Raw genomic sequence first — 20,360 nt, 5'->3', positions numbered from 1 at the left:
CTGACAGCCGTGATATATCAGACCGTATACCACGGGTATGACAAAACATGTATTTTTACTGCTCTAATTACGTTGATAACCAGTTCATAATAGCAATAAGGCACCTCTGGGGTTTATGGTATATGGCCAATATACCACGGCTAAGGGCTGTGTCCAGTCACTCCGCAATTTTAATTTAATTTAATTTCGCCTTTATTTAACCAGGTAGGCAAGTTCTCATTTGCAACTGCGACCTGGCTAAGATAAAGCATAGCAATTCGACACATACAACAACACAGAGTTACACATGGAATAAACAAAACATAGTCAATAATACAGTAGAACAAAATAAAACAAAAAGTCTATATACAGTGAGTGCAAATGAGGTAAGATAAGGGAGTTAAGGCAATAAATAGGCCATAGTGGTGAAGTAATTACAATATAGGAATTAAAACACTAGAATTGAACCCTGTGGCACCCCCAGAGACTGCCAGAGGTCCGGACAACAGGCCCTCCGATTTGACACACTGAACTCTATCAGAGAAGTAGTTGGTAAACCAGGTGAGGCAACCATTTGAGAAACCAAGGCTGTCGAGTCTGATAAAAAGAATGTGGTGATTGACAGAGTCGAAAGCCTTGGCCAGGTCGATGAAGACGGCTGCACAGTAATGTCTTTTATCGATTGCGGTTATGATGTCATTTAGGACCTTGAACGTGGCTGAGGTGCACCCATGACCAGCTCTGAAACCAGATTGCATAGCGGAGAAGGTACATTGGGGTTCGAAATGGTCGGTAATCTGTTTAACTTGGCTTTCGAAGACCTTAGAAAGACAGGGTAGGATAGATATAGGTCTGTAGCAGTTTGGGTCTAGAGTGTCTCCCCCTTTGAAGAGGGGGATGACCGTGACAGCTTTCCAATCTTTGGGAATCTCAGACGATAAGAAAGAGAGGTTGAACAGGCTAGTAATAGGGGTTGCAACAATTTCGGCAGATAATTTTAGAAAGAGAGGGTCCAGATTGTCTAGCCCGGCTGATTTGTAGGGTCCAGATTTTGCAGCTCTTTCAGAACATCAGCTATCTGGATTTGAGTAAAGGAGAAATGGTGGGGGCTTTGGCGGGTTGCTGTGGAGGGTGCCGGCAGTTGACCGGGGTAGGCAGGTGGAAAGCATGGCCAGCCGTAGAGAAATGCTTATTGAAATTCTCAATTATAGTGGATTTATCAGAGGTGACAGTGTTTCTGAGCAGTGGGCAGCTGGGAGGAGGTGCTCTTATTCTCCATGGACTTTACAGTGTCCCAGAACGTTTTTGAGTTCGTACTACAGGATGCAAATTTCTGTTTGAAAAAGCTAGCCTTAGCTTTCCTAACTGCCTGTGTATATTTGTTCGTAACTTCCCTGAAAAGTTGCATATCACGGGGGCTGTTCGATGCTAATGCAGAACGTCACAGGATGCATTGTGCATAAGAACAGCACTTAGCCGTGGTTTGTTATCCATATACCACACTCCCTCGCGCCTTATTGCTTAATTAAGTGGACATTGATTGCAGAAGCGCGATGGGGTTTTCTTAGTTGACGTGTTTTATTTTGAAGGATGAAGTTTTCCCCCAGTTCCCGCAATGTTTGTTTTGTTTCTTATTCAATTCCCCGTCCAGCTGGTGGCGGTAATGCACCGTTAACGTTGGATGCCAACCGCGGTTAAACCCCATCGAAGAAAAGCCACACACAGCGGAGCAGGGAGAGAGGTCGTTCCTGCGGAGGTAGTTATAACGAAATGCTTATTTATTTAAGACTATTACACGTACCTACCTAGTTTAGTGAAATAAAATGTTATGGTTAACACGTTCCCTACTATCTTCTAGTTGTCTCATGGGCTCGTGCCAGCCAAGCATCGTTGGTTGGTTAGCTAACGTTTCACGTTTAGCACAGCATGAGCTAGCTAAGCTAACTCGGCTAAACCAAATTGGCTAGTTAGCTACTTTGTTGAAGCTATGTGGCTAGATTTTTTTTGAACCGTTTATTTGGTCCATAATTTAGTATATTTGAAAGTTAACATCAGCATTAACATCAGCTAGCTAAGGTACTGAAGAGAGCTAGTTGTGTTTTCCGAATTAACGTAATTTTACCCGACAGTAAACAACTAGGCAAGCTAAGGTTAGTTAAGCTAGCGAACAAGCTCTCTTGACTTTACCACAAGTAACACATGCTACACAGCTAACGCTAGTCCCATTATCTTACCCGATAGTAAACAACTAGGCAAGCTAAGGTTAGTTAAGCTAGCGAACAAGCTCTCTTGACTTTACCACAAGTAACACATGCTACACAGCTAACGCTAGTCCCATTATCTTACCCGATAGTAAACAACTAGGCTAGCAAAGGTTAGTTAAGCTAGCGAACAAGCTCTCTTGACTTTACCACAAGCTGTGTAGCCTGTGTTACTAACGTTAGCTAGTTCGATACAAACGTGTGCAAATATATTATTTGATGTGATAGTGCACTGGATGGACTCTTGATAAGTTAGCTAACTAGTTAAACACGTTTAAATTAGGTTGGCTAACGTTAGCTACTTGGCATTTTACTTTAGAGTCATCTTTGATTTAGCTATCTAAGGTTAACGTGAAGGGGTTGGAACCGAAATTATTTTCCGATCGTTTCGTTCCGACCAGCAAAATAAAGTTCTTAACCGGTTCGATCCCCCGAAAGTACCCGTGTATATCGTTATTTGTTTAACCTGTGAAATTAACAGTTTTAGCTCATTAAAGTACTAAGGCGATCAGTGCGAATAGAGCAGGCAAGCTAGTTGTTTACATGCCTGACGGACAAAGAAGTGTACCCTATGGCGCAAGATGCGACTGGATTTTTGCGGGTGGAGAGATGTCGAGAGAGGGATAAGGAGGCTGGACATCTTGTTATGACATGATTATCTGAATAATGTCCACAGAATTATACCTAGGAGGAGCGACTTCTATGAAGGAACTTGGAATGTTTTTTGAGCTAGCTAACAAGCGTGTGTGCAAAGCGACACCAGAAATGACCCTCCTGTTGTGTTCCTTTCACGTCAATTCATTCTGTGTTCCCAGTCCAAAATGACCGCTCCATTATAGCTGACTATAAATCCACAATAATACATATATTATCACCTAATGTTGTGTTAGATATTTTTATCAACTTAAGTTCTTGTGAACATTAATTCGTTTTGAACTTCCATTTATGGCCCGTAGGCCTCATTGACCTGAACTCATACAACTAGTTTTTGAGTAAAAAAAATGCTTTATGTATTGATTATTTGGACTATAACAAATACTCAGATGAAACATATTGTGCTATTTATCATAGACTACTTTATGTCAAAGTTTAACAAGGACTCTCTCCTCACCAGTGTCATGATCAAAGATATGATCAAGAGCCTCACATACAGTATATAATTTGGTCATTGTGCTGCCACAGAATGAATTGTGAGCAAGGCCTCAAAGCTTTATATACCAGGAGAAAAGTTCTATATATTATTGAAACAATGTTGCGATTGTTTGTGAGAATGCCAACAGGTGTGGTTCCCATTGGGGAAAGGTTTCTGTGGGGGTTGCCATGGAAGCCATGAAGGGGAGTGAGGTGTGTGCTCAAGACACATGCACGTGGGGGTCTGGGAGAGGAAGTGTGTCCATCTGATGAATGGGCATGTGCCTGAACTCAATTTTATAAACTAATTGTAGTCTCACCCATTCTTTTCTAATGACCAGTCATTTTTGACTGGGAACACCACAGGTGTACAAAGTTAAATAAAACACCCAAAATGTAATGAAAATCATCAATGTATTTTGTTTGGTCAGATGCCCTGTGTGGACAAAGTCATGGAACCTTACGACAACAAAGTCATGGAACCTAAATGAACAACATTTTTCAGAGAGAACTTGTAGTTCGGTCCATTTTGACCAGAACACAGCAGGAGGGTTAAAAATACAGTTTTGTAGTTAATAAATACAATGTGAAACATGATAACTAGGCCTACAGTATCCTTGCCATGCGGTAGCAGAGAGAACAGTCCATGACTAGGGTGGCTGGAGTTTGACCATTTTTAGGGCCTTCTCTGACAAGCTTCCTCTGGGTGGCAGGATGCTTGGCCCCAGTGATATACTGGACCGTACGCACTACCCTCTGTAGTGCCTTGCGGTCGGAGGCCGAGCAGTTGCCATACCAGGTAGGGATGCAACCAGTCAGGTTGTTCTCTGGTGCAGCTGTCGAACCTTTTGAGGATCTGCGGACCCATGCCAAATCTTCTCAATTTCCTGAGGAGGAATAGGCTTTGTCGTGCCCTTTTCATGACTGTCTTAGTGTGTTTGCACCATGATCGCTTGTTGGGGATCTGCACACCAAGGAACTGGAAGCTCTAAACAAATGCTTTGCTGTTTTTCTGGCTGCACTTTTTGACATGACTAAGTTAGCAGTAGTTGGCTAGCTAGCAAGCAAAGGATAAGAACGTTGCCAGCCAGTATGGCAATGGAACATTTAGAACGAACGACTGGGAATAGATACAGAACAAAACGACTGAACGACTGGGTCGCTTCTCTGGCAACAATTGATAGAACGATCGGCCGGGCTGGGGAGCAACCCTAGACTTGTCGGGACTACATCTTGTGGAAGGATGAAATAGTATGAATAAATGAATCAAAATAATGTTTATCTAAATCATTATTTGGTTATGCTGGGGTATAAAAGTGATAATGCCGGTGAAGATGTATTGTTTCTGAGTTACAGTGAGGATTTTGAATATGTGTTTTTATGTGGGACTAGAAAAAAATGCCTGGAACGTAATATAAAGTTACCATGCGAAGTGTCGGCTGGAGTGGTGTAAAGCTCGCCGCCATTGGACTCTGGAGCAGTGGAAACATGTTCTCTGGAGTGATGAATCATGCTTCACCATTTGACAGCCTGACAGACATCTGGATTTGGCGGATGCCAGGAGAATGCTACCTGCCCGACTGCATAGTGCCAAATGTAAAGTTTGGTAGCGTAGGAATAATGGTCTTTGGCTGATTTCCATGGTTCGGGCTAGGCCCTTTAGTTTCAGTGAAGGGAAATCGTAACGCTACAGCATACAATGACACTCTAGACGATTCTGTGCTTCCAGCTTTGTGGCAACAGTTTGGGGAAAGCTCTTTCCTGTCTCAGAATGACAATTCCCCCGTACACAAAGCAAGGTCCATACTAAAATGGTTTGTCGAGATTGGTGTGGAAGAACTTGACTGGCCTGCACAGAGCCTCAACCTCATGGAACACCTTTGGGATTAATTGGAATGCAGACTGTGAGCCAGGCCTAATCGCTCAACATCAGTGCCCGACCTCACGAATACTCTTTGACTGAATGGAAGCAAGTCCCCGCAGCAATGTTCCAACATGTAGTGGAAGGCCTTCCCAGAAGAGTGAAGGCTGTTATAGCAGCAAAGGGGCGACCAGCTCCATATTAATGCCCAGGCTGTGAATGGGACGATTCCAGGCTGTCTCACAACAGGCCGTGAATGGGAGTCCAATAGGGCAGCGTGCAATTATCCCAGCATCGTCAGGGTTTGGCTGGGGTAGGCCGTTTTTTGTAAATTAGAATTTGTTCTTAACTGACTTGCCTAGTTAAATAAATAAAGGTATACAAATAAATTGTGAGAAGGTGTGCTTGAAGTGTTTGCATGTCTTGGACATTAGAGGTGATGTATTTGTCTGCGTAGTTTATGATGATGCACACACTACCCCTCTCTGGTTCAGAGTAATGCTCCCATCAGCATTGGGTGCACAAAATTGATTTCCACACCATTTAACTGCTCTGTCACCGTATTATTGACCAGCCTCTATCATAGCACTGCAAACACGGCGGCTTCCATGATTTCTTGGGCACCAGCCTTTCCTTTTAACGACCTCCTTATTCATTGCCCATCTGAATGTCCGGCGGATAATTGAATTACCGTGACCTAGCATCGGCAATACAAAAATCAAGGGCCTTGTCGGTGCTTGGAGCTCTTAGCCAAACGGCAGACTCTTTCCACTTGCTTCCCTCCTCCTGCCACCTCAAGGGTCCCTGTTGCTCAGCCATGCAAAATGTGCTGAGGCTGACTGGACATTGAGTTACTGTACTGCGACTGAAAGAGGACAATTGTCTTTAACCCCTCATCTCTTGGCCCCTTATTTTAGAAAGAGAGCGGTTCAGCACTTTGAAAAGGTTATAGGGAAAGTTAAAAGCAAATAAAAGAAGAGTCTGAAAGTGTTTGCAAGGGTATAGGCCTATGTGAAAACAGCACAATTACAAGACGGGTGAAAAGTTGAATACATCTGCATTTGGTTTGGACTTGAAGTTAATTATGATAGTGTAGGCCTATAGTTCTTTCAAGAGGATATACAGGTTGCTTAATTGCACCCTACCCCTTTCAATGCATCTCTCAGGTAACCATGGCAATGACAGGCCAGAGTTCCTGCTCCTCGATGAGTAATCACACCAAGGAACGTGTGACCATGGCCAAGGTGACCCTGGAGAACTTCTACAGCAACCTCATCGCTCAACATGAGGAGAGAGAGATGAGGTAGGCCTCCTACTACACACGCATCCGTCTGGGCTCAGCCAACAGGCAGTGCCTTCCACTGACATATTGTTTACAACTCCTCTGTTCTCTATTGCTACATTCTTATGCGTTATGTCATTCATGGTGGGTGTTGCAAACTTTGGTATTTGTGCCTAACATTGCCTTGTAAATGTATTGATCCCCATTGGTGTTTTTTCCTATTTTGTTGCATTACAACCTGTAATTTAAATAGATTTTTATTTGGATTTCATGTAATAGACATGCACTCAATAGTCCAAATTCATTCATTATTCCACAATGTAATAAAGCGTAGCGACACTGAAAACAAAAACAAGCATTCTTATTGGAGTAAAGACTGTCCCTCACTGTTTCAAATCAAACTTTATTTGTCACGTGCTGAATACAACCTTACTGTTAAATTCTTACTTACAAGCCCTTAACCAACAATGCAGTTCAAGAAAGAGTTAAGAAAATATTTACCACATAAAGTAGAGAAATCAAAAAGTAACAAAATAACAATAACGAGGCTATATACAGGGGGTACCGGTACCGAGTAAATGTGCAGGGGTACAGGTTAGTCGAGGTAATTTGTACATGTAGGTTGGGGTAAAGTGACTGCATAGATAAAAACAGCCAGTAGCAGCAGTGTTAAAACAAATGGGGGGTTTATGTAAATTGTCCGGGTGGCCATTTGATTAATAGTCAGCAGTCTTATGGCTTGGGGGTAGAAGCTGTTAAGGAGCCTTTTGAGCTTAGATTTGGCACTCTGGTACCACTTGCAGTGCGGTAGCAGAGAGAAGTCTATGACTTGGGTGACTGGAGTCTGTGACAGTTTTTTTGTGCTTTCCTCTGACACCACCAAGTATATATAGGTCCTGGATTGCAGGAAGCTTGGCCCCGGTGATGTACTGGGCCGTTCGCACTACCTTCTGTAGCGTCTTATGGTCAGATGCAGAGTAGTTGCCATACCAGGCGGTGATGCAACCGGTCAGGATGCTCTCGATGGTGCAGCTGTAGACCCTTTTGAGTATCTGAGGACCCATGCTAAATCTTTTCAGTCTCCTGAGGGGGGAAAAGGTGTTGTCGTGCACTCTTCACAACTGTCTTGGTGTGTTTGAACAATGATAGTTCGTTGGTGATGTGGACACCTTTTATCCACCTTTCATCCACACGTTATGGCCTTATTCTAAAATGGATTCAAAAAATATATTTAACAAACTCAATCCACACACTGTAAAAACAGGTTTTTAGAAATGTTTGCAAATGTATTAAATACAGTACCAGTCAAGTTTGGACACACATACTCATTCCAGGGTTTTTCTTTATTTTTCCTATTTTCTACATTGTTGAATAATAGTGAAGACATAAACTACGAAATCGTTTAGTAACCAAAAAAGTGTTTAACAAATCAAAATATATTTTATATATGAGATTCTTCAAAGTAGCCACCCTTTGCCTTGATGACAACTTTGCACACTCTTCGCATTCTCTCAACCAGCTTCAGTTGGAATGCTTTTCCAATAGTCTTGAAGGAATTCCTGCATATGCTTAGCACTTGTCTGCTTTTCCTTCACTCTGCAGTCCAACTCATCCCAAACCATCTCAATTGAGTTGAGATTGGGTGATTTGTGGGGGCCAGGTCATCTGATGCAGCACTCATCACTCTCCTTGGTCAAATAGCCCTTACACAGCATTGAGGTGTGTTTGGTCATTGTCCTGTTGAAAATCAAATGATTGTCCCTCTTAGAGCAAACCAGATGGGATGGTGTATCGTTGCAGAATGCTGTGATAGTCATGCTGGTTAAGTGTGCCTGGAATTCTAAATCAGACAGTGTCACCAGCAAAGCACCATCACACTTTTTCCCCATGCTTCACGGTGGGAACCACACATGCGGAGATCATACGTTCACCAACTCTGCATCTCACAAAGACACGGGTGTTGGAACCAAAAATCTCAAAATTGGATTCCTCAGACCAATGGTCAGATTTCCCCCGGTCCAATGTCCATTGCTCGTGTTTCTTGGCCCAAGCAAGTCTCTTCTATTTGGTGTCCTTTAGTAAATCAAATCAAATCAAATTTTATTTGTCACATACACATGGTTAGCAGATGTTAATGCGAGTGTAGCGAAATGCTTGTGCTTCTAGTTCCGACAATTGTAGAATTTCTTTCCTTCTTAATGTGTTACCATTAGACCATGAAGGCCTAATTCACACAGTCTCCTCTGAACAGTTGTTGAGATGTCTGTTACTTGAACTCTGAAGCATTTATTTGGGCTGCAATATCTGAGGCTGGTAACTAAATGAACTTATCCTGCAGCAGACTCTGGGTCTTCCTTTCCTGTGGCGGTCCTCATGAGGACCTCAGTTTCATCATAGTGCTTCATGCTTTTTGCGACTGGATTTGAAGAAACGCTGAAAGTTATTGAAGTTTTCTGGATTGACTGACCTTCATGTCTTAAAGTAATGGACTGTCATCTCTCTTTGCTTATTTGAGCTGTTCTTGACATAATATTTTTTATGTTACCTTGAACTAAAGTCAGTTAAGAACAAATTCTTATTTACGATGACGACCTAACCCAGCCACACCCTAACCAATCACGGCCGGTTGTGGTACAGCCTGGAATCGAACTAGCGTCTGTAGTGACACCTCTAGCACTGAGATGCAGTGCCTTGGACTGCTGCGCCACGCGGGAGCCCATAAAAATATGCACTTGGTCTTTAACCAACCCTACCATGTCACAACACAACTGATTGGCTCTAACACATTAAGAAGGAAAGAAATTCTACAATTGAACTTTTTTATCAGCTGATGTCAAAGTGCTGTACAGAAACCCAGCATAAAACCCCAAACAACAAGCAATGAATGTGTAGAAGCACGGTGGCTAGGAAAAACTCCCTAGAAAGGCCAGAACCTAGGAAGAAACTAGAGAGGAACCAGGCTATGAGGGGTGGCCAGTCCTCTTCTGGCTGTGCTGGGTGGAGATTATAACAGAACATGGCCAAGATGTTCAAATATTCATAGATGACCAGCAGGGTCAAATAATAATAATAATCAGTGGTTGTAGTGGGTGCAACAGGCACCTCAGGAGTAGGTGTCAGTTGGCTTTTCATAGCCGATCATTGAGTATCTCTACCGCTCCTGCTGTCTCTAGAGAGTTGAAAACAGCAGGTCTGGGAGCAGGTAGCACCTGTCCTGTGAACAGGTCAGGGTTCCATAGTCGCAGGCAGAACATTTGAAACTGGAGCAGCAGCACGACCAGGTGGACTGGGGACAGCAAGGAGTCATCAGGCTAGGTAGTCCTGAGGCGTGGTCCTAGGGCACAGGTCCTCCAAAAGTGAATTCGAGAGCGGGACGCCCTGCCAAACTGAGCAATCTGGGGAGAAGGGCCTTGGTCAGGGAGGTGACCAGGAATCCAATGGTCACTCTGACAGCTCCAGAGTTCCTCTGTGGTGGGAGAACCATCCAGAAGGACAACCATCTCTGCAGCACTCCACCAATCAAGTGTTTATGGTAGTGGCCAGACAGAAGCCACTCCTCAGTAAAAGGCACATGACAGCTCGCTTGAAGTTTGTCAAAAGGCACGTACATTTATTTTTATTTCACCTTTATTTAACCAGGTAGGCAAGTTGAGAACAAGTTCTCATTTACAATTGCGACCTGGCCAAGATAAAGCAAAGCAGTTCGACACATACAACGACAGTTACACATGGAGTAAAACAAACACAGTCAATAATACAGTATAAACAAGTCTATATACGATGTGAGCAAATGAGGTGAGATAAGGAAGGTAAAGGCAAAAAAAAGGCCATGGTGGCAAAGTAAATACAATATAGCAAGTAAAACACTGGAATGGTAGATTTGCAGTGGAAGAATGTGCAAGTAGAAATAAAAATAATGGGGTGCAAAGGAACAAAATAAATAAATAAAGTAAATACAGTAGGGAAAGAGGTAGTTTGGGCTAAATTATAGGTGGGCTAATCTGTGAGCTGCTCTGACAGTTGGTGCTTAAAGCTAGTGAGGGAGATAAGTGTTTCCAGTTTCAGAGATTTTTGTAGTTCGTTCCAGTCATTGGCAGCAGAGAACTGGAAGGAGAGGCGACCAAAGAAAGAATTGGTTTTCGGGGTGACCAGAGAGATATACCTGCTGGAGCGCGTGCTACAGGTGGGTGATGCTATGGTGACCAGCGAGCTGAGATAAGGGGGACTTTACCTAGCAGGGTCTTGTAGATGACATGGAGCCAGTGGATTTGGCGACGAGTATGAAGCGAGGGCCAGCCAACGAGAGCGTACAGGTCGCAATGGTGGGTAGTATATGGGGCTTTGGTGACAAAAACGGATTGCACTGTGATAGACTGCATCCAATTTGTTGAGTAGGGTATTGGAGGCTATTTTGTAAATGACATCGCCGAAGTCGAGGATTGGTAGGATGGTCAGTTTTACCATGGTATGTTTGGCAGCATGAGTGAAGGATGCTTTGTTGCGAAATAGGAAGCCAATTCTAGATTTAACTTTGCATTGGAGATGTTTGATGTGGTCTGGAAGGAGAGTTTACAGTCTAACCAGACACCTAGGTATTTGTTGTTGTCCACGTATTCTAAGTCAGAGCCGTCCAGAGTAGTGATGTTGGACAGGCGGGCAGGTGCAGGCAGCGATCGGTTGAATAGCATGCATTTAGTTTTACTTGTATTTAAGAGCAATTGGAGGCCACGGAAGGAGAGTTGTATGGCATTGAAGCTTGCCTGGAGGGTTGTTAACACAGTGTCCATAGAAGGGCCAGAAGTATACAGAATGGTGTCGTCTGCGTAGAGGTGGATCAGAGACTCTGACCTTGAGAAACAAGATTCTCTGGTCTGATGAAACCAAGATTGAACTCTTTAGCCAGAGTGTCAAGTGTGGCGGAAACCTGGCACCATCCCTACCGTGAAGCATGGTGGTGGTATCATGCTGTGGGGATGTTTTTCAACGGCAGGGACTGGGAGACTAGTCAGGGTCGAGGGAAAGATGAACGGAACAATATTTTCTACCTGCAGGCTACAATGTAGTAGTTGGCAATAGAAGTTACCTCTTTTTTTTTCTTCTTTTTAGGTTTTATTTTAATTTCGATTAACCACATGAGTGATTTTGAGATTCAAAGATGTTATGATAAACAAAATGAATCTGTTTCACAAAAATGTGCATATGAAAACTATAAAAGGGCATGCAGATTGGTAGAAATTGTAAGATAAATGGTCATTCCACATGAGAAAGTTTGACTCCTCGTGTAGTCTAACAGCAACTTCAGGAGAGTAATGTCAGAGTCTGATAAAGCCAGTTGGAGGAGAATGGTTGGGTTAGGTTAAGGTTTTTTTCTTCTGGTTATCTAGATCTCTGGTGCCCTCGAGACATCAAACCGTAAGCTTAAAGCAGGAGGAACGTGATCAGTTTTTTTTGTATTTCTTCTGCTCTGGCTCTTTTGAGTCATTTTCGTCTTATTTCATCCAACGGTGCGCTTAAAGCATCAAACAAGCTCAATGCATATAGTTAATTTTATTAAAACAGGTGTGTCTATATTTGGAAATATTACACGTTTTAAAAATGTTGAATAATCAATTGGTCGAAATTAGAGATTCATTTTGGTCGACAAATCTTTTTTTATCGGGGACAGCCATAATTTAATTTTCTTTCTCCATTTCTGTTGCAGGCAGCAGAAGTTGGAAAAGGTGATGGATCAAGAGGGCTTGGTTGATGAAGAGGTGACTTTGAAGACTAACACACACAACCTTTTTGACACGTGCAGTTGTGCGCACTAACCATTGCCTCCTCTACCTGTGCAGAAGCGTATCCGGCGCTCCCAGCATGCCAGGAAAGAGACTGAGTTCCTGCGTCTCAAACGAACCCGCCTGGGGCTGGAGGACTTCGAGTCCCTCAAGGTGATTGGCCGAGGAGCTTTCGGAGAGGTAGGCATCACCCCTTTTCTTAAACACCTCTCTTACGTACCCTTGCAGACTTTCAGCTTATTATTCACTAAATTATTGACACATTTTGGTCCCAAGGTGCGTCTGGTGCAGAAGAAGGACACAGGCCACGTGTACGCTATGAAGATCCTCCGCAAGGCCGACATGCTGGAGAAGGAGCAGGTGAGGAGGAGGAATGGGTAGGAGGGTATGTTGATGGCCAATACAGAATGGCCAGTCATGTTCATTCTCACAAATCCAAAGCAGTGTCTTGGATACAAAAGTAGTACCTGCCATGCAATCTTTAAATGTAAACTCAGCAAAAAAAAGAAACGGCCTCTCCCTGTCAACTGCGTTTATTTTCAGCAAACTTAACATGTGTTAATATTTCTATGAACACAACAAGATTCTACAACTGAGACCCAAACGGAACAAGTTCCACAGATGTGACTAACAGAAATGGACTAATGTGTCCCTGAACAAAGGGGGGGTCAAATCAAAAGTAACAGTCAGTATCTGGTGTGGCCACCAGCTGCATTAAGTACGGCAGTGCATCTCCTCCTCATGGACTGCACCAGATTTGACAGTTCTTGCTGTGAGATGTTACCCCACTCTTCCACCAAGGCACCTGCAAGTTCCCGGACATTTCTGGGGGGAATGGCCCTAGCCCTCACCCTCCGATCCAACAGGTCCCAGACGTGCTCAATGGGATTGAGATCCGGGCTCTTCGCTGGCCATGGCAGAACACTGATATTCCTGTCTTGCAGGAAATCACACACAGAATGAGCAGTATGGCTGGTGGCATTGTCATGCTGGAGGGTTATGTCAGGATGAGCCTGCAGGAAGGGTACCACATGAGGGAGGGTGTCTTCCCTGTAACACACAGCGTTGAGATTGCCTGCAATGACAACAAGCTCAGTCCGATGATGCTGTGACACACCGTCCCAGACCATGACGTACCATCCACCTCCAAATCAATCCCACTCCAGACTACAGGCCTCGATGTCACGCTCATTCCTTCGACAATAAACACGAATCTGACCATCACCCCTGGTGAGACAAAACCGCGACTCGTCAGTTAAGAGCACCTTTTTTGCCAGTCCTGTCTGGTCCAGCGACGGTGGGTTTGTGCCCATAGGTGACGTTGTTGCCGGTGATGTCTGGTGAGGACCTGCCTTACAACAGGCCTACTACAAGCCCTCAGTCCAGCCTCTCTCAGCCTATTGTGGGCAGTCTGAGCACTGATGGAGGGATTGTGCGTTCCTGTTGTAGCTCGGGCAGTTGTTGTTGCCATCTTGTATTTGTCCGGTAGGTGTGATGTTCGGATGTACCGATCCTGTGCAGGTGTTGTTAGACGTGGTCTGCCACTGCGAGGACGATCAGCTGTCCGTCCTGTCTCCCTGTAGCTGTCTTAGGTGTCTCACAGTACGGACATTGCAATTCACGCAGATGAGCAAGGACCTGGGCATATTTCTTTTGGTGTTTTTAGAGTCAGTAGAAAGGCCTCTTTAGTGTCTTCAGTTTTCATAACTGTGACATTAATTGCCTACCGTCTGTAAGCTGTTAGTGTCGTAACGACAGTTCCACAGGTGCATGTTCATTAATTGTTTATGGTTCATTGAACAAGCATGGGAAACAGTGTTTAACCCCTTTACAATGAATATCTGTGAAGTTATTTTGATTTTTACGAATTATCTTTGAATGACAGGGTCCTGAAAAGGGGACGTTTCTTTTTTTTGCTGAGTTTATGTATCATGCCATATGTGTGTATTTCTAGGTGGGCCACATCCGTGCTGAGAGGGACATCTTGGTAGAGGCTGACAGTCTGTGGGTGGTTAAGATGTTCTACAGCTTCCAGGACAAGATGAACCTCTACCTCATCATGGAGTTCCTGCCTGGCGGTATTACCCCCCCTCACCCTAAGCTGAACCCCAAACAGTCTCCCACACTACAGGGACAGTCATTGTCCAGTTGTAAGCTAGATCAGCTACTCTTGCAAGTGTATGTAGACAGAGAGTAAGTGCTGATCTAGGATTGGGTCCCTCCTGTAAATAGTATCATGTTCATTATTGTCTAAAAGGCTAAATTGATCCTAGATCAGTACTTCTACTCTGAGATGCTTGATACAGCCATCAGAACGTTGCAGAAAAACATAAATGTGCTGCATAATGATTGTTTATTCTTAATGTTCTCTCTGCAAAGTCACCGAACGAACAACTTCTGTCCCGCTGAATATGCCTCAAAGTCCAGTGGGACTGTACATGTTGTAACCCGACACTGCCCCCTACAGGCGACATGATGACCCTGCTAATGAAGAAGGATACTCTGACAGAGGAGGCCAGTCAGTTCTACATTGCTGAGACAGTGCTAGCCATCGACTCCATCCACCAGTTGGGCTTCATTCACAGAGACATCAAACCTGACAACCTGCTACTGGACTCCAGGGTGAGTTTGAGCATGTACTCAAGAGACGCAAACATGAGCTCAGACTGGTAGTTTGGATATGTTATTCTGTTTGAATTTACAAGGCACCAAAATTAATAAAACGAGCTAAACTTTTCCAATACACAGCACTAATGAATATAAGCCTGTACTGAATGTGTTTTTGCTTGATTGTTTCAGGGCCATGTGAAGCTGTCTGACTTTGGTCTTTGCACAGGTCTGAAGAGGGCGCATCGTACCGAGTTCTACAAGAACCTGAATCATAGCCTCCCCAGTGACTTCAGTAAGCAAAGTCAGGCATCCCCAATCAATCCATAACTTTACATACTAACAACCTGTATTGATGTTAAAGCCACAATTTGGAGTTTCTCAGACCTTGTAGTCCTTGAGATTTGGAAGCATATTTTGGAGCTACACATTGTTTACAAAGACCCAAATGACAACCAAAAGATAAACAATGGAGTCATATTTGGGTTATGGTGGAGATGAAACTGATGTACAAAGCTCATAAGCTTATAGACTATTAATTAGAAATACCATTGAACAGTTGGAAATGTCCCAGATATTGTGCCTTTAATGTTTCTCTACTAACTAGGTAATGATTTGAAATGTGCTTGTACAAAAATAAAATGAATAACTTAAAATGGTTTGTTTTTAGGTTTGCTTCATGTTTTGAGTTGTTGCATGTACCAATCTTCAAATTCCCTAATGGGGATTATTTTTTAAATGTAGAATCTCTCTGCGTTGGTGTGACTAAAATGTCAATCAACAGATCTTAAATGCCTATTTGTTTCATAACGGAGAGTCTGAAAGAGTTTCAGATGCTTAACCTGTGCGGTTATGGGGTTTAACAATTATTACATACTTGTGTAATTTTCTAAAACTGTTTATTTTTCTGTACAGCATTCAATAACATGAACTCAAAGAGGAAAGCAGAGACATGGAAGAGGAACCGGAGACAGCTGGTGAGAAAATGAAGCTAGATGGGAGGGCAACATACAGTGTATTCTACAAGTAGACGTGGGCCGTGTTCGAGAGCATCCATTTTGGGCAGACTAATCCACATATAAAATGTAGTTATTTAGGGTGCCGGGTGATTTGTAGATCTGTCCCTCTGCAGTCACCGACTGGAATGCAGTCGATCTCAGACACGACCACATTTGTACTGGTGTAGTCTTGTGGTCACATTGCACGATCTTTCTCTCGCCCCCCCCCCAGGCCTTCTCTACTGTGGGCACCCCTGACTACATCGCCCCTGAAGTCTTCATGCAGAACGGATACAACAAGCTCTGTGATTGGTGGAGCCTTGGAGTCATCATGTATGAAATGCTGATAGGTGAGATCCTGTCAACAACTTCTGCTTGGGGCCTCTGAAGAAGCATTGATTGGCTTTCAATCATCTTGCATCAATGTCACAGAATGGTGCCATTACTACGTATTTGTCCATGCCTGGCTTGTTGATCCCATGTGTGTTGTTTTCCAGGCTATCCCCCGTTCTGCTCAGAGACCCCACAGGAGACCTACAGGAAGGTGATGAACTGGCAAGAAACACTGACTTTTCCCCCTGAAGTGCCCATTTCAGAGAAAGCTAAGGACCTCATCCTCAGGTTCTGCTGTGAGGAGGAGCACAGGATCGGAGCCACTGGAGTGGAGGACATTAAGGGCAACGCCTTCTTCGAGGGGGTGGACTACGACCACATCAGGTACGAGGGCTTAAAAGAATAGTTAACTTTTCTGATGTTTTTTTTAATTATATTTTCCCTTAATTGCTGGTAATTTGTCAATATCCCAAATCTCCCGGCTAGCATTTTTTTGAGGATGTAGCTGATTGTATCAGTTAATGGTGCATTCAGAAATGGGAACAGTGACATTGCAAAAACAGGGTTTCATTTTTATTACAGAGAGCGACCCGCTGCCATTCCCATTGAGATCAAAAGCATCGACGACACGTCCAACTTTGACGAGTTCCCAGACTCTGATATCCTCCAGCCGACAGGTACGTTTCTCATTGTCACCAACATTAGTGGTCCAGTAGTCATAATTCAACAGGGTAGTGTTCATTAGGGCACACAATGAAAAACAAAGACGTTTCGTATTACACCAGTTAGTCACTCCCAGGTTAAGTCTGTTTTCTTCTATTTGGTGCCAATTAAACATGGCCCTGGTCAACTAATGCCACCTTGAAACAGGATTCTCACATTTTGGCTCCTTTGTTTACCTCTATTGCCCTGTGTGAAATAATCCCTGTCTTTTTCTGCCTCAGCTGCCCCTGTGGTGTCCAACCATTCTGAGGCAGACCTCAAGAACAAGGACTGGGTCTTCATCAACTACACCTACAAGCGCTTTGAAGGCCTCACAGCCCGAGGGGCTATCCCCTCCTACATGAAGACTGGGAAGAGATGAATCCTTCCTTTGTTTCCTCACTCACTCTACCTGCCCCTCAGACTGGCATTCAAATGGAATTCCCCATGGATCCCAACGTCCACTCCTCTCCCAAACTCCAGTTTGGAGGTAGAAACTAAATGACCCTATTCAAGCTTGTTGAAGGGGTCCCTCATAATTGAGACTATCCCATGTGTCTGATCCTGCTGAAGGGACCTTTCTCCTTCCTTATCAGGGGACTTGTAGGGCTCTGTGTACTGTGTAGAGAAGTGTGACCTACTCCAACTCGAGTTTGTCTATCTAAAAAAGCCATAGTGTTGTGCTGGAAGGTATGGACAGTGATTGTTTTCTATGTGAAAACTCACATGCCATTCCACCCCAGGATTAAAGTTCCCAGTGTAGGATCCACCATTGAGCAGTCTTGGAGGTGTTGATATGACCTTAGTTTGGGGACCATCTCTCGTAGATCTCCACTAGCATCGGTCCAACTCGGCCAATACGGATTCTCTATCCTTCAGTATCCCAAGGGACTGAACCAAGATACCAGCATAACCGGTCACCTTAGGGGCCAGAGCCCATTTTCACATCAGAAGAACACACTTGACTGGCTATACCAGCCTTCTTCACTTCTTCCTCCACAAACAGACATTGAAGTCTTAAAGTTTAGCTGGGCGACCACCAGCATGGGACTAGGATCCAATATGCCTCACTTTTCTGTCAAAGGGCTAGCTTTTCTCTCTTCAGTTTCTTTCTTTTTTCCACACACACACAATAGAATTCCATCTTTTTAGAAATGAGTTCCGCCATTAAAAACATTAGAAATAGTGTAATTTGACGAACTAATGATGCTTTTCAGGGAATATATGTCAATGTTTTTCATGTGTTTTTAGAGAGCTCTCTACTGAAGCATCTTGGATGATGGTGTTTCGGACCGGTTGCCTGTTGCAACAAGGCAACTCATAACCAAAAACAATGAGAGCTGAGAGTAATTGTTGTAACTCTTCAGTCTAATTTGAGGGTTTCAATGGAATTGCTTTGTCTCCATTTAATTGTCACTTCCCTACTGCCAGTGGTGGAGCTGTTACATGGACTTTGGCAAGTGTTTATAGCAATAGAATCGCCTCTTGAATATGAATCTATTTGAAATGGAACTACCCCTTCCAGAAGCCCACCTTTTTAGGGTCTTAGTTTAGGTTCTTAGTTTGACAATCACCCACTGTTTAATATTAGCACCTTCATGCTCTCCTTCAACTCATTTGATTTACCAATACTCGTGGATATGCATGTCCTTTAGCTAGAGAGCAAAATCAAATACAAAAATATGTTGAATGTACTGATTGAATGCTAAAATTTGGTGCATGTACCAACCATTATTTATGGTACTTTTCCATGGACCTTTGGGGTAGGGGAGCTATAAGTAAGGCCAAGATATTGATACTCTTATCTTTCCTTCTCTTTTTTTGTACTGACCACTGGTCTGTAAGGGCTTGGTAGGTGAGGTGGCAGAGCAAGTTTGTTCTGCGGATATGTAAGGAACAGAGAATAGAAGAATAGGAGCAGCATTTAGAGTATTGAGACACACTCAGGCTCTGTGACCCTGGGTTAGGGTCATTAACACACCCTTTCCACTTCCTGTCGTATCTATAGTTCCGTCTCTTCCTGTTGCTTGGCTATTTCTTAGCAAGAATACTTTAAACATTACATTTGTCTGACGTTTTGTGTCAAGGATATGCCACCTGGTATGTCCTTACTTTTCAAGAGGCTAAGAGGTGTGAGTGAGAAACTCGACCGTAACTCTGTAAACAGGGCTATATGTGACTCACTGTTCTTAACACAATCCCAAATGCTGTCATTTGAATCGAATGTAATCCCAAGGTGTATTTGAAGATGAATTTAATACCATGTTGATTCCAAAATGCTGTAATTTGAATGGAATGTAGCCTAAACCACAGGAGTGGTAGGTTTGTCACACGGTGAAGATGTCTGGTATTTTGTTAAATATCTGTACGGTGTTCTGGGTAGTTTAGACTACTTGCTGAGATTTAATATCCAGACTTTGTTTTGGTAGTTTTTACGACTGAGCGACAGAACTGATTTTGAGACTGGTCTCACCTTTTACTGATGCTTGATGCCCGAATGATCCTGTTGTAATGCCGGGTTTAACAAGTATTGGGCGGATGAGTTGGCAAAGTGCGAATAACGTTTTGGAATATTTGTATTTTAAATGTATGCTGCTTGGTGTGTGAGATTTGCATGTCTTTAGAGGAATGGGTGATGTGCTCAGTAAAAATAAGATGCTGGAATATGTTGTGCTCGATTAACAAACACAGACAAGGTGGGTGCTCTTTTGTAGATGTCATCCAACTGTGTGTGTGTCTGCTGTTATTTCCCCCTGGCACACAAGGTGTGGGAAACAGGATGTACAAACCTTTTTATAGGGAACATTCAATCAAAGGTAGGGGGAGTTGTATTTAATCCACTGTGGTGTGGGGTTTCTGTTGTATATTTTCTGCCATTTCACATTGAATAACTGCACTTAATGTCTGTGGTGTTTCCGTTTGTACAGCAAAATAATGGGCCGCTCTGAAATCTCTTTGTTTTGATGGGTAAGGGAATGTCATTTCACTGGTTGAATGGGCAAGCTAGCCATGTGCAGGAGTTACATTTTCTTCTGGAAATTGTTTTATCTGACAAACTAAATGAGATGGAATAATGTAAATGGTGAAGAAAGGTCTTAATTAAATATTCAAACATCCCTTGCTCCTCAAGACTCATTAACACCCCTTCGCCAAGAACAATGTTTTCATCCAAACGGGAGAAGGGTGAGGTTGTCATTTTTTATTTTTTATTTGACCAAAGCGAACCCTACACAACAAACGGGGCTAGGAGTAAAGTTAAGCAGGACCCACCAGTTTCTCAAGCCCCATCATGTAAAGTCACCCGGTCATTGCTCTGTCATCTCTCAATAGTGCAAAGCAGTTCTTACAGGGCTGTTGTCATGCATGCAACCATTTAAACAGCATAAACTAGTCTTTGTGTAATAGATGGCACATTCCACCTGTGAAAAC

The 20,360-nt window shown here is 43.4% G+C and overlaps 1 protein-coding gene across 2 annotated transcripts; it reads left to right on the top strand.

The window, feature by feature from the left end:
• The first annotated feature begins 1,598 nt into the window (after window positions 1-1,598).
• LOC112221580 (serine/threonine-protein kinase 38) lies at window positions 1,599-20,047 on the top strand. 2 transcript variants are annotated; one of them, XM_024383724.2, is made up of 13 exons: window positions 1,599-1,735; window positions 6,399-6,535; window positions 12,216-12,267; window positions 12,349-12,471; window positions 12,568-12,651; window positions 14,246-14,369; window positions 14,759-14,913; window positions 15,091-15,193; window positions 15,814-15,875; window positions 16,129-16,246; window positions 16,394-16,613; window positions 16,812-16,906; window positions 17,174-20,047. In XM_024383724.2, the coding sequence occupies exons 1-13, from the start codon at window positions 1,661-1,663 to the stop codon at window positions 17,311-17,313; spliced, it is 1,488 nt and encodes a 495-aa protein (XP_024239492.1). In that variant the 5' UTR covers window positions 1,599-1,660; the 3' UTR covers window positions 17,314-20,047. The 2 variants fall into 2 exon arrangements, with proteins under 2 accessions (XP_024239492.1, XP_024239491.1); XM_024383723.2 differs by having other exon boundaries at window positions 15,091-15,202.
• Window positions 20,048-20,360: the final 313 nt, after the last annotated feature.

The sequence above is a fragment of the Oncorhynchus tshawytscha genome, linkage group LG22 (genome assembly GCF_018296145.1).
Source record: "Oncorhynchus tshawytscha isolate Ot180627B linkage group LG22, Otsh_v2.0, whole genome shotgun sequence".
In the NCBI taxonomy this organism is placed as follows: domain Eukaryota; kingdom Metazoa; phylum Chordata; class Actinopteri; order Salmoniformes; family Salmonidae; genus Oncorhynchus; species Oncorhynchus tshawytscha.
This window is presented reverse-complemented; position numbering and strand designations above follow the sequence as displayed.